This window comes from Megachile rotundata, chromosome 9 (assembly GCF_050947335.1).
Source record: "Megachile rotundata isolate GNS110a chromosome 9, iyMegRotu1, whole genome shotgun sequence".
Classification (NCBI taxonomy): Eukaryota; Metazoa; Arthropoda; class Insecta; order Hymenoptera; family Megachilidae; genus Megachile; species Megachile rotundata.
This window is the reverse complement of record NC_134991.1, coordinates 7,990,873-8,005,784: the sequence shown is the minus strand read 5'-3', so window position 1 is coordinate 8,005,784 and position 14,912 is coordinate 7,990,873. Positions and strand designations below refer to the sequence as shown.

At 40.5% G+C, this 14,912-nt stretch overlaps 2 protein-coding genes across 4 annotated transcripts in view; one reads left to right on the top strand and one right to left on the bottom strand.

The window, feature by feature from the left end:
- LOC143265178 (uncharacterized) overlaps positions 1-14,912 on the bottom strand; it is a 430,584-nt gene that overhangs the window by 274,530 nt on the left and 141,142 nt on the right. The gene's annotated exons all lie outside the window — the stretch shown is intronic.
- Positions 4,412-14,912, top strand: part of LOC100879352 (uncharacterized) — an 80,037-nt gene continuing 69,536 nt past the window's right edge. Inside the window, exon 1 of one of the 2 annotated variants that reach the window (XM_012292536.2) lies at positions 4,412-5,928. In XM_012292536.2, coding sequence (XP_012147926.2) covers positions 4,776-5,928 — 1,153 coding nt within the window. In that variant the 5' untranslated portion in view covers positions 4,412-4,775. Of the gene's footprint in view, positions 5,929-7,161; positions 9,576-14,912 lie in introns of those variants that run through there. The other variant, XM_076535264.1, reaches the window with a different exon arrangement.

The following is a 14,912-nucleotide window of genomic DNA, read 5'->3' as shown; positions in this document are numbered from 1 at the left end:
ATACATGGCTCTAATTATGTTAATCTGTTGAGCGATTTTGTAAATTCAGGAGTTGTTCGACGGAAATGTTTCGACATTCGGTCCAATTTATTTCTATCGCATGGGTATAAAAAAAGAACGCAATGTGGGCAAACCACTTTCTACTAATTCGAGTAAAATAAATTTGGACAAGCGGACAGCCTACAATTCGAACCTACTTAGCGTCTGGTTGATTTCACGCTCGTCAAACAACATACACGCGCGCGTGCTTTTTCTCGACTAGCCGTAGAGAAACCAGTGAGCCTGAAAAGGTTAACGAAGTAATCGTGTCTAAGCGAACGGTACGCATCAAGATCGACCCAGATGCGGATAATAATAAGTCGCGGCAAGTGGAACGGATCGGTTGGATAACGTATCGGTGAAACGAGGTCCTCGTAAAAACAACGACCGATACCTACGTTGCGCGTATAACACGCGGCCAAATACTACGTCGTTGCACGCGATTTGGTGCCCTCTTAAATCTCCTTCTTAATTTTTGCTCGCCGCCAGATAAGCGCGAACTCTCTGTTTCGTGCGTCCCGCTTCAAACGGAGCCATTTAACCGGCGAAAGAACGAGAGGGCAACGCGCGCGATGAATCACTTTCAATTTAACCGGAATTCCTTTGAGATACGCGTTTTCGTCGCGGACCGTCTTAAATTAATAACGCGGATAAATCATCGGCTCGCGGAAAAAGGAAAGCGGGAAACGCGTTAGTTACGAGCATTTAGAGGACGTCTCGTGATAGAATTTACGACGAGCAACATCGACGACAGATGCGTCTCTGTTCTACTTCCTCCTGCGAAGCGTCGCAACGATTCCAGGCCTCTTCATTTCCTCGCTCGTAACCGTCCGCAAGGAATTCGCATGCATCATGCCATTTTTTTCTTTTACGAATTAACCCCTTGACTTTTAATATCGTAACGCATCCCCTAACTCGGTGATGCGTTCGGGTACATTTTTGATGCATCTATAAGGCATGACACACGAAATGTAGCTGTGAGAACAACTGGTGCATCTATGACGCACTTCAGAATATTTGTGACGTATGCACAGCAGCAGTAATGCACCACCGATGCATTCATGAGGTAGTCATGACACATACAGAGACACTTGTGACGCATATGTGACACACCTATGACGCAGTAGTGTCGTATTAGAAATACATTTGTGACGTATCACTGTTGCATCCGTGACGTATTACAACGTGTGTGACAATCCTGACGTTATGCACCACCGGTACACTCATTACGCAGTCATGACACATTCAGAAACACTTGTGACGCATATGTGACACACCTATGACGCACCACTGACGAATTAGAAATATAGTTATGACGTATTACTGATGCATCTATGACGTATTAAAACGTGTGTGATCATTTTGACGCACGTATGACATATTTGTGATATGTCCTGTGTTGTGATGCACGTATGAACGTTATGCATCGCTCATGCATCCATGACGCACTACCAAACACTTGTAATACATCCATGACGCATCAGTGACACACTTGAAACATAATTGTGATGCAACAATGATGCATGACACAGTCATGACGCACCCCAAAACCCTTATAACATACTCATGATGCATAAACGACATGTTTGAAACATAATTGTGACGCATTAATAATGCATTCATGACGCAACCATGACGCACCCCATGCAGTTATGACGCATCCATGATGCAGCCATGATGCACTTGTGACGCATCTCTAAGGCATATAATTATAACAAAGTAATATAATTGGTATTAAGAGCATCAAAAAAGAATTCTTAAGTGACACATTTTGATTTGATGCTTTACTCCTGTTCACTTATACGAAAGTCTTAATCAAAAATCTATAAAAGAAGCGGAAAATTTCTTTATTTTTCCATGTACAATGGATGAAATCCCTTTTTGAAGAAATAATCCTGCCAGAAGAAGTTACACTCATGGCGTACGAACTATAAGTAAGAGGATGAGAATTGTTTTGACAGTCTTCCACTCTCTGTCTTGTTCTATCTTTTCTACTGATATCTTGTAGTACTATTTCATAGCAATAACAATAACTTTTAAATGTAACTATCACATGAAACCTTCTGCAATAATCTATAATTGATACGTTAAACATTCTGCTAGATATTAAAAAATATTTAAAAATTTAAAAATAAGAATCAAGTAGATGGTATCGCGCTTTCAAGAAACTAAAAATTGCTGGAGTCTATCAGATGTCACCCTGTCACATGGCAAAGTCAAAACTGTCGAAAGTTTTAATCACTTCAAGTACCTCAACATGCTTAAACTTCCAGTAGCTATAGAACCATAACACGAACTGAAATCAGAACGTTCCTGTCGTAAAACTTTAATAGAAGAGCACTCTTGACGACTGAAAGCAACAAAGCAAAGGCAACATAGATCGCGAACAATGAAACGTACAACGATGAATAATGATCGTTCATGACCTGAGTAAGAAAAGGAGCACTCAAACCGGACTCTCGTAACCCACGCACCTTGATGTCGCTGGATTTTACGATAACCGCCTTGGATCAGTCGTTTCGTCGGAATCGAAAACACAAGGGACACATATCGGTACGCGAAGCGTTGAATAACTGTACAGCTGACTCCGTCGCCGATAACATCATCGCGGCCAATCTTCTCGGGCGAGCGCATTTTTACGACCCTCTTTTCCCTTTCCTAAAATCCAGGTCGCTCGATGTCGACGGAGGTGGAGCAGTGTGTCTTCCCGACGCCTTCACCCTCTTTCGCCTCATTTACCCAACGTACGCCCTTTCCTCATAATTCATTGTCCTCGTTGCGCTACGTCCACCACCAATTGATGCGAAACGGCCACCTTGAACGGACTACGTTCTTTGGGATGGGTCAGTGATGTACAGTCACGAACAAATCTCGCACGAAAAGTATAGACAAGGAGCTAAAGCCACTTCTTGAGTTTTAAGGATTTTTATGGATTTGAACATTTTGAGGGTTGTGAATTTGGAGATAAAGGAATTTGAGACATAGAGATTTGGAGACATAGAGACTTGGAGACCTATAGATTTGGAAACATAGAGATTTGGCGACCTGGAGATTTGAAGACATAGAGATTTTAGGACATAGTTACTCAGGAATGTTGAGACTTGAGGGTTTAGAAATTTGGAGACCTACGAATTTGGGTATTCAGGAATTTGACTACTTAGAAATTAATAGATGCACTTAGGGGGATGTAGAGATGTGGACACTTGAGAATTTGGGGCCTAAGAGGTTGAGGAGTTAAGAATTTAAGAACTTTCGAATTTGGGGATCCAGGAACTTAGAATTTTACGAAATTGCTATTTGGTGACCATCAAATTTGACGATCTACATGACTATCTAGGTGCAAAAATGTGTAAAACCTGCAAATGTTGATACAAGATGATTTGGGGACCGAGTTTTGACATTTCAATATTTGGGAATTTGGAAGAACAAAAATTTGTACAGATATTAAGAAATAAACAAATGTAAAAATATGGGAATTTAGAAATTTTCTAGTTCATATATGTATCCTTATTCAAAGGACCGTATGTTGCATCCGAGTGTACCGCTTGGACCGCAAGATTGATTGTTCGTCCCAGCCTTTAGATTGATTTTAGAACATTCCCTGCTCGTTTCGCTGTATAGCTCGCATGACACAAGATTTACAAGATGAAAAGTTATTTAAAATGAAAAATAATCCTTAATCTAAACATAGCATCCTAAAAAAGGCTATAAATTAATTCTTACACCGTTCTTCAGAAACTTCCAAACTTTCCCCTCTGTAAATCCCACCCGATCAATCCTCTTCAAACAAGTTTCTTCAAGTACCTTTCGAATCGTAAAAATCAGGCAATCACCGAACACGTTCGATATTCGCAAAGACTTCTACCGAAGTTTATCAAAGACGGAAGGTAGCAACGGTTTCCATAGTGGGATATAAAGATTCGGGATAACGATCACCGAAAGTCTGACAAACGTCGTCGCGTGCAACAAGGCCCCATTGGAGGAAACAAATTTTATGGACACGGTCATTTTACGATCGCGATTTCGCTCGTTTGAATATCCGAAGAATATATTCGCTGGCGAGAAAAGATCGTTTTCCGACTCGGTTCACCGCGTTCTCCACGGTGACACATTTCACCCTGGAAGAACTTTCTGTTATCAGAGCCCGCGGATGTGAACTTTTTCGTCGATTTTCATTAGCACGCGATCGCTGGAAATTCGTCGAATGCACGGGAAAGAACCCTCGGGACGGTGGCTTCGCGATTCGTCGAGTATCACAGGCATGCGCCCGCCATTGGGAAGAGGGAGACAGCGAGCAAAAGGAGAGGGAGAGAGAGGAGAGGGTTGCTCGCGAGTGAGCAGCACGTGCGTAGCAGTCATCCTGGCGCACTCGCCAGGACCGCTTCCTCTTTTTCAAACAATCGTTCTTCTGTAATCCTCCGTTTCGATTAAAGCATCTTCGAAATGCGAGCTTGACGACCCCGACTCGAACGTCATCGCGCGAGTTTCCAGTGAGCCATAAAGTCGCGGCGAGTCGCTGAAAAATGCAGTCGTCCCGCGAGAGCCAGCAGTGTTCATTCGGCCGGGAAGATAATAGCGGCTCGCGGGCAAAATTTATACTCATCGAGCAAATCCTCTCATCCGGCCAGTGGATCAAAGTCGTTCGAAGGATAGTTCGATATTTCGCGGTCGCAGGGTTTCGCACGCGCGTTCAACGACTGATCTCGAGCACTGGATCCCGATGAAGCGATCGAGAGATGACAGTGCGACAGGAAGACCGGAAGAGCATGAGACACAGCAGCTCCTGGCCGGACCGGGCGCCCCAGACGGTGAAAGTGCGCGTGGACCCGTTGTCGCGCGCCTTCACTATCATCCCGACCATTCGGGAAACCCTCCATCCGCTACTCGCTTCAAACACCGATTGGATCAACGAGATCGTCCTCCTAGATCATGGCGATCCAACGTCGCTCGGAACCAAGCGACGATTTGCCGACGAGACCAGGTTTACACAACAAACCGCCGAGCTAGGGGAAACTTTTGAACTGCGACCTTTAGTACCCGACGTTATGAACCAGCATTTTAGCAGGAACGATAATCACGAGAACAGGAAGGACGAGAAAGATCAGATCGATTTGTCGGAGTCGAACTTCAGGGTCGATGAACACCAAATCACGGATTCGAAATCGGTGGAAAAGAACTTACCCGAAGAAGCTGCACCGGAGATAAACATTGAACAAGATCATCCGAAGACTAATGTCGAGGTACAAGATCCTCCGAAGACTAATGTCGAGGTACAAGAAGATCCTCTTCCCTTAGAAACCATCGTGAAGATCGAATGTCGGAATGCGGGCGAAGAGACAGAAAAGGACGCGGCAGGAACGTTGACCCCGAAGAGAGGCACCCCGTACATCCAAATAGTGGATTACGATTACATAACAGCGGCGGAGAACATGCAACACGCGTGTCCTAAGTGCACGTCCGAGGGTCTTCTTCGGCAACGGGTGGACCCTTTTCGATCACCGGTGTCTAGCAAGAAGAGCAACGTGGTTAGGGGAGGCCGGTGTCAGGGTAAGCCGGAAACGTTCCGTAAATATTCCGCGACGGAGGCTAAAATGAGGAGCAGCTGGCGCAGAATAGGAGCGAGCAGTCTAATTGGAGGTGCCAGAAGCAAGGAGAGGGAAAAATATGGTCGGAAGAGGAACGGTAGCCCGCTGTGCCGGCCGATGAACGATGCGAGGAAAGAGGCCACCCTGAGGAGGCACTACTATCCGGAAGGAGGATGGGGATACGTGATTGTCACCTGTTCGGCGCTCGTTCATCTCCTCGGGATCGGTTTGCAGTTAGCGGCGCCAGGCAGCTGGCATCTGACCGCCGAATTGAAGTTCCATCAGCCTGCTCTTCACAGTGCAGGTAAGAACGTCCTTGACGCCTAATTGGCCCGGCCAGACGTCGTCGTTTATCTTAATCGGAAGTACAGTTACTCGGTGTGGTGTCGAATCGATCGGGGACTATCTTTAGTCCCCCCGTCCACGCGATTTCTGGACCGAAGAGAATTTCGGAACCGTGCAATCGACTGATTGGCGCTAAGTGAAAACCTTGTCCGCAGATAGGATCGAACGGCGTTCATAAATCAGACGGTTTTTACGCGTATGCTTTTTTTCCTTGCCTCTCTTTCCGCTTGATCGTTACGCGGGTAGGATGGAGTATGAATACGAAATTACCCGGGTAAGCTTAACGATAAGAAGTCGACGTTGACCACGCTTCATCGGATATGCTGGTTATCAATGAGGGTTGTAAGTTTGAGGAAGGTAATCGATTTTCGGAGCTGACGGATTTGTTTCTGGCGATGGAGATGATTACCGGGGATTATGGGGAACTCTGCCACAATTTTTTTTGTATGTCTAACTAAGAAGCTACTGAACCGGTTAAACAACCGGTTCACAAGTTTCTTCTGGAAAATGAAGATAATTTATTATGCCGCTTTTCTTGAAATCTGTGGTGATTTTTCTTGGGAAATAAAGAATTGATGTGGATATTAATTTAGGTTTTATCGCTTATTTGTTCATTTTTATACATTTTGTATAGTTTTGTGTTATTCTGTTGCCATTTTATTTTCTACTGTTCTACTATTTTATTTCATTATTTAACCTTACTACGTTACTACATGATGGTACCTTTTATCCATTATAATAATTCATTTTTTGAATCATAGGTAGAAACAAATATTCATACAGTATATACATTGCCCGTTTAATTCATTTCAGATAAAATAAATTATAATACATTCAAGGTATTGGAAAGTGTTGTAAAATTTTAGCTTAATTAGAATGTTTCAAGATTTAGTTCCATTCAAAATATAATGGGGCATATAACAGGTTTGTAGTTTTTATAAAAAAAAGATTATATAAAAATAAAACAAGGAAAAAGGAAATATAACTATTTCTTCATAATTTGCATATTTAATACCAATGAGAATTTTTTATTTTTAAATGACTTCATTCGTAATACGCAGCGAAGAAACCTGTATATCAACATTTAAGAATGCAAATGTACCGTTTAAAACATATAACACTCCATATTTCTCGAAGAAAAAATATTTCGGCAATTTCAGCTGTCACCATTTGTTGTCAATCGAGCACGGATAAATTTAAGATAATAACATTTTCTGTCAGATCTTCAGAAGTACGTAAAAAACCGTTTGATATCGCGATAATAACTGCACCGAGATGAAGGTGTTTACACAAACAAGAACGTAATATCCAGTGGTGGACACTTATCGTTGCAAAATCCATTAGTTCGCCCCAACAGACGCTCGTTTTCGTGCATTCTCGCTTCGTTTAAATATCTCGCTGACTCAGCGTTGCTCGTCCCGTTAATACGAATTGCCGCAAATGGTCAATATTTCGAAAGGTAATCAACTTATCTGCGAGCGAAACCGAAGATACGAGACACGGTATCAAGGTGATCCTCGTATCGCGTGAAAAAATATGGTAAGCCCGAGTTCAGGTTTCTTCCAAAGAGAATCCTCGTGGCATGCAAATGAAACGTTTCGCTTCGTTAACGACGGTAACGGGAATATTTTAGACGGAGAAATTATGCGTCTCCGAGCTGTTGAAACGGCTCGAAGAAAAGCGAGCAAAAAATGTGAACTGTTGCGTTTTCTGGGGAATAAAAACAACGCGTGGTCGTTATCGAACACTTGTAAAAGAGCAGCGGGAACCAAGTGGGTGTCTCGATTACCACGTTTCGCAAGCACGAATTATTTCATTGAAACTCGCATGAAAGTGCGTGGCGAGAAAAATCGGGACATTGTGTTCGACAGTCCGTACGCGTCGTCCGCTGAAGATCACGTACGATTACACGCGTGCAAGGCATCGTGATGCATCTACGAAGGACCGGTAAACCTTCTTACGAGGGTCGACCATTAATTTGTTTGTCCACAGTTAGACCGCGACTTTTGATGCACGTGGGTCAGTTCGGAATAGTACGCGGTCGAGTCACTCTCGCTTTCTTTCCTACGAGCCCAAATCTAATTCTTTCATTCAAGCTTTTCAGTGACAGTGCGCTCTGTGTTCGTTATTTGTTAATTTTCGTGCAATTTGTTTGGGATGTAACTGACAGTGATGGTGACTTTTGATCACAAAAAGTCGATCAAAATTTAAAAACTTACATACTTAAAATTTCAAAATGCCAAGCCTTTAAGACAAATTTCAAAGTGTTCAAGCAATCAAAAAAGTCTACTATTATTACAGAAAAAAAATTTGACCAGCTATTTTGTAATAAAAAATTCGCCCTCAAAATGGACTCCGCACGCGACTCATCAAACGCAGGAAACGGAGACGCATACCGAAAACGTCGCAATTCATACAGCGCGGCGATGATTAACGAGCCTGTGATAACGGACGGGTCAGAATACGTTCATCAGGAAGTTCCAATAAAATCCCAGCAGCTGGTGGTCCAGAAGAAGTCCAAGCTGCCGGACAATTCGAGCCTGGAATCGGAAAGTTGGTCCACGGAGAGTTCGGCGAAACGTGACCTGACCAGAACTCCGTCCACGGATACCAGTCGGTCCTGGACCGAAAGCGAAATACCGGAGATGTTCCTGTCACATCCGGAACTGTTGACCAGATTGGCCAAGTGTCGTTGCTTTTTAGCCGCAAAATGGTCGGCCTCGAGCGAGTGTCAGTGTCTGTGTCAGTGTCGTTGCAGTCAGTGTCAGTATTATCGTCGCAAGATCTCGACCTGCTCGAGCAGAGATCACGCGTTCCTATTCGGTTTCAAGAGGAAGGACTCGAGCTACTCGGTGTCAACCTGCCAGAGTATCCTGCCACCGTCTTCCGGCAGGAACTCGGTCGCCAGCCTGTTCCACGAGATCAAGGAGGATCGCGTGGACGGTCCGGAGTCGATCGTCCAGGTGATCCAACGTCGGCACTCGGATCAAACGCAGTCGCCACGCGGTTGCAAGATCGGCCAGCAAGATAACCGGCGATTCTCCGAACAAACGCTCGTTGGGGAAGCAAACGATCCTAGAAGAAGCAGCAACGATGCGAAAACAGTGGTCGCGAGAAGTCCCCGTGTGTCGCCCGAGAAGATGATCAGACCGAAGGAACAGTGGGCTTCGCATAACGAAAGTCACGAGACGGACCCGTCGAAGGAACCCCTGATGGACAAACGTCTCACTCAGAGGCAGAAAAAGGCGAGGAAAGAGGAGGATTGTTTGAGCGAACGACGAAGGAGCAGTACGACCATCACGCCCAAGATGATGAGGAGACGATTCTCGGAGCAGCTGATCCTCGAAGGTGGCTTAGGCAGCGTTAACGATTGCGAGGACCTCGTAGAGGAACCTGAAGAAGGCGCGGAAGAAGAGTCTCTCACCGCGATAAATGCCCGTAAGAGGATTACCCTCAAAAAGCATTATTATCCCGAGGGCGGATGGGGACATGTGATCGTATTGGTCGCGGTTCTCGTGCAAGTAATCTGTCATGGACTACAACTTGGCGCGGGAGTCCTCCTCGTTCCGGCGGTGCAGACGTTTCATTGGAGGATCGAACATGCAGGTATGCACATTTGGGCGTATTGTAAAGAAATGGAACTTCTGACGATGATAGAAGATTTTGGTTGTTGTAGTCTATGTCAGTTATGTCATATTAAATCAGGTCATAATTGATGACTTGTGGTATTAGTTATGTCATATTATATCTGGATGAATTTTGAATTGATGAAGAAGTCATAACCGGGTCATTTAAGTAATAACTGTACGTAATATTTCAAAACTTAATATGTGATGTGTCACATAAAAATGTCAATGTGTGCATAGAGTAGGAAAATATAAAATTGCATTTGAGCTATAAAATTGCATTTGATGATCTAAACAGAAAGACTTTTGATTTTTGAAGAGTTGGAATTTTAAATAATTTTAGCAACAAAATATACTAAAGTAAAAGTACCTTAATAAAATCCTTAAAGTAGATTAAAAAATGAATGAATTAAATAATAGCATCCGCATACATTAATATAATTAATACATTAACTGCAACAATTATACGAATTAAAAGTAAAAATATTTTGAACAGGTTCCTGACGGGTTCCCTCGCGCAAAGACAACATTCTCTTTCACGATTTAATTAATTGATTTACTGTCAACCGGGTTTTAAGAAACGCGAACGAAGAACGATGATGACACGAGCGTTTGCAAATCAGACATCGTTATCTGAATACTTTCATTATGGATTGAAACACGTACAGTATTAACATTTATAAAAGACATGTACTTCTGTTGATGCATCCGTTACCTCGATCTATCGGATTATGTCTTTTTAGTTTGCAATCATGGTCATCAGTGTCTAATAAGCTTACAAGGAGCAGGTTCTTACAGGTAGCAAGACGCGTGTGATGTTTCCCGCTATAGTTAGCAATTTCTTCTTTATTGCAGGGAACTTGGGATCGTGTTGTATATCACGTACACCACGATGAGATGCTTGAAAACGAGTTGAAACATTCCAGACCGAAATCTGTTTACGTGTTCCTACAATACCGGTTTTCGTAAATTGATTCATATGTTACCTTCACGTGTTGCAGTTGTATGTATTACATTCTTATGTATCTTTCAAGTTTGCAACATAACTTTATTGCTACACACATTTTTATAATTCTATAATTGAAGATATAAATCATTTGATTAAATGGTTTAGGAGGTTAATAGAAATTTTGTTGGATATGAATTGATTCAATTTGTTGAGATATGCATCTTGTTATATTGCTGTTGGTTATGTTGGTCGTTGAGATTTTAATATATAAATAGAGTTCTAGTAGTATCTTCGTGAATGTCGGATGTTATAATGTCGTGTGTTGCTGGAAGTGTTGCTATGTAGATGCGATAGATTATTACGCGATATATCGCCATGCGTAGTATTCTCATGTTTTGGGTCATCATATTTGGTTATTAAGTTACCATACGCAATCATCATGTATTAGATTACCATGCGTTGGATCGCCACATATTAGATTACCATGCGTTGGACTACCACGTATTAGATTACCACGCGTTGGATCACCATGTATTAGATTACCACGCGTTGGATTACCACGTATTAGATTACCACGCGTTGGATTACCACGTATTAGATTATCACGCGTTGGATTACCACGTATTAGATTATCACGCGCTGGATCGTCACGGATTAGGTTACCACGCGTTGGATTACCACGTATTAGATTACCACGCGTTGGATTACCACGTATTAGATTATCACACGCTGGATCGTCACGTATTAGGTTACCACGCGTTGGATCGCCACGTATTATATTACCACGCGTTGGACTACAACGCATTAGATTACCACGCGTTGGATTACCACGTATTAGATTATCACGCGTTGGATGACCATATATCAAATTACCACGCGTTGGATCGCCACGTATTAGATTACCACGCGTTGGATCACCACGTATTAGATTACTGCACATTAAATTATCACATGTTTGGATCACCACACATATTAACCGCCATGTGTTAATTTCGTTATACGTTGTATTTCCACGCGTTATATTATCACACATTGAATCGTCACTATATCTTGCTTCACCACACATATTCCCCAGCGTATTACATACCTACACGTTCCTTATATCAGCAATCTATTGTACTTACATGTTACATCGCTACTGTAACTCGTTACAAACGTATTATACATCCATGTACACATGTTGCATCTCACACATATTGTCTACCCATACGTATCCCCTATTCTGTACTCACATATTATATCGTCAACATACCTACCCCTTGTACCTTCAACATATTACACTGCCCGTATCTTCACATTACATACCCACGCATCAACGCATAATCATACTCGCACATCGCTACACGCTACATCGCCCACGCGTTATATTGCCAAACAGTGTTTTCCATGAGAAGAATTCGAAGAAGAATTACTTAAAACCTGAAAATCGCCGGGGGTTTCACATTGTGCCAATGTTCGAGCCGTACCCCGATAAGAAAGGAAACTTTTCACGGGAGCAAAGATGTTCAGAGGCGAGATACGCGCAACGTGTAAGCGATTCCATACACCTGCACGGCAACTGTCGTCCCGGCAAACGGTACTTACCTACCGTAACTTGCACCCGCGACTTGTACGAGTTCTGTTCTATATTGCACACGACTGTGCACTCTTAACCTACATGGGTCTGCGGCAGACGAGATACACGTGCAATCACGAACGAGAGAACTACGGTCTCGCTTGGATCGTTCTATCGATTACCGCGAGCTGCAGAAAAGCTTGTTGTGGATCAACGAGAGCGAACTTACCTAACTGGATAATTATTGAGCTTCTTTCTTTTTGGATTGGAAGAAACTTTTCTTCGGGCGGAGAACATTAGCGGGTATTTACGATCGTTCTATATATATTCAGTTATTTTACTCGTTAATGATCTCTGTTGAGTTATCTAACGATTTTTGCATTCCGACCGCAGTTTGATAGATAAAATTAATTGAAATGTGCTGTGGGATGACTTAGTTGATTAGTAAATTGTTTTGAAGGATATGTTATACTGGTTTTGATTTAGATAGTTCGTATGAGAATTTCGTATGCAATCTTTCCATGTAATCTTTTTAGATAATAATTAGTTTGATAGATGACTTGAATTGAAGAGTGTTTTGTGACATAGTAAATGTTGGAAAATTCATCTAACTTATATCAACTGTAAAATATAAATTTGCTTCATTTATTAAAAATCAAGAAAAATATCTATAAAATTCCAATTCTTTTTTTTTTCAAATTTCATAAAATCTTCTTACCTGAAATAACTGAATCAAAAAAACTAAATTGACATAAAGAAACTTAATATTCTCCAGAACCTAGAATGATACGTTCCAGATTTTCTGAAAACAACACATCGGTTTTTGCTGAATTTAAGAAAGGAATTAAAGAAACCGCAATCTAAATTTAAATTAGGTAAAAATGAAGGCATATCTTGTGTATATAAAATCTTCTCTAATTTCTTTCTGTTAATTCAAAAGGAATTTTGCGGAGGACTTTCCGATACGTTCCAGGGAAAATTCGCAGGGTAATGCGTTCTAAATGTTTTGCATAAAACCGAACTCAATTAACCGCGTTCAGACTGAAATACCGACACGAACAATATTGTGTTTGTAACATAGCGCACTCTACCTTGCAAATGAGGACATTCCCCGAAAGGAATTAACGAGTTTCTTTTATTACTGCGAGAAAGTATGAAATTTAGAACAGCGAACATCGATTAACTAGTAATAAAGATATTACGGTCGAGAAAGAAAGGAGAACGCAAGTAAGAAGAGCCTTGTTAAAAGATTCGTTTGTGTATATTTAACAGAAAAACTTTTAAAAAATTCATTTATATTGTATGTTTAAGATGGTATTTGCTTCACAAGCTTTTTTGTAGTTAATAATAAATTCAGTTGCACGTTCTTTTAAGGACTCGTAACTTTTCTACTTTACCCACCATCGGTGTGTTATCGATTCTGTCAAGCAACTGCAATACTTGAAATTCCTAGAGGTCTACGAATTCCTTGTTTTAAATAACGCATCATTGCAAGTGTTATGCATATATTTTTTTTTTAAATTATTCTTGAACGAAGTAGCTAATAATTAGAAAGAACTTTCTTAAAAATGTGAGAGTATTTTTAGTAGAAGTTATTATACATGTCCTCTTGCAAGTATCATTGTAAGTGTTATGCTTATAATTTTGTAACATTATTCTTACACGAAATAACTAATAATTAGGTATAATTTTCGTGAAGAATGTAAGAGTAAGTTTATCCTTTTGATTTTTAGTTTTTTGGTAAATTGGAATGACACAATTCATTTATCATCCCTTATTTTTCATTTCGTACAATACGTAGTCAAATTACTGTAACAAGGTTACAATAATATATAGTGTAATAATGTTACAATAATATATAGTGTAACAATGTTACAATAATATATACTGTAAAAATGTTACAATAATGTTAAAATACAAGAAAATAAATACCTGAAAAATATTTTTATATAACAAGATTTATGAGTCGAATAATCAAGCATTATTTCACGATTTCATTTCTACGTTGAGATTATCAGAAACTAACCCCTAAGAAAAGATTTCTGCATTCATTAAATTTTCATTGCTTACAATATCAGAATATTTTCGGACAATATAATCTTAATATAAAACACTCCTTTCTCAAAGATTTAATGAAATCCTCCGCACAATAATATGGCTAATGAGGTGAATACTGGGAGAAGATCTTCCCTTCTTTCTACATTCCTTCCATTTAATTATACAGGATCTTTGACAATAGCTTGAAAGGATTGCCAAAATGTATTCGATTAAATAAGATTGTAGAGAGGAAGAACTCTTATAGCATTGTTGTATGGTTATCACCTACTGAAAGGGATGATAGTAGTAATGGAATGTAATAATAATTGAACGTTCATTTGAGTGTTTGTGTAAAGATGGTATCTTGTATTAATTCACTTCATGTTTTATGGTCAAATTAAAGTCTAAAATCTAGAAATCTAAGAATCTAAAAATCTAAAAATCTAAAAATCTAAAAATCTAAAAATCTAAAAATCTAAAAATCTAAAAATCTAAAAATCTAAAAATCTAAAAATCTAAAAATCTAAAAATCTAAAAATCTAAAAATCTAAAAATCTAAAAATCTAAAAATCTCAAAATCTAAAAATCCAAAAATCTAAAAATTCAGAAATTCAGAAACTCAAAAACTCAGAAACTCAGAAACTCAGAAACTCAGAAACTCAGAAACTCAGAAACTCAGAAACTCAGAAACTCAGAAATTCAGAAATTTAGAAATTTAGAAATTCAGAAATTCAGAAATTCAGAAATTCAGAAACTCAGAAACACAGAAACTCAGA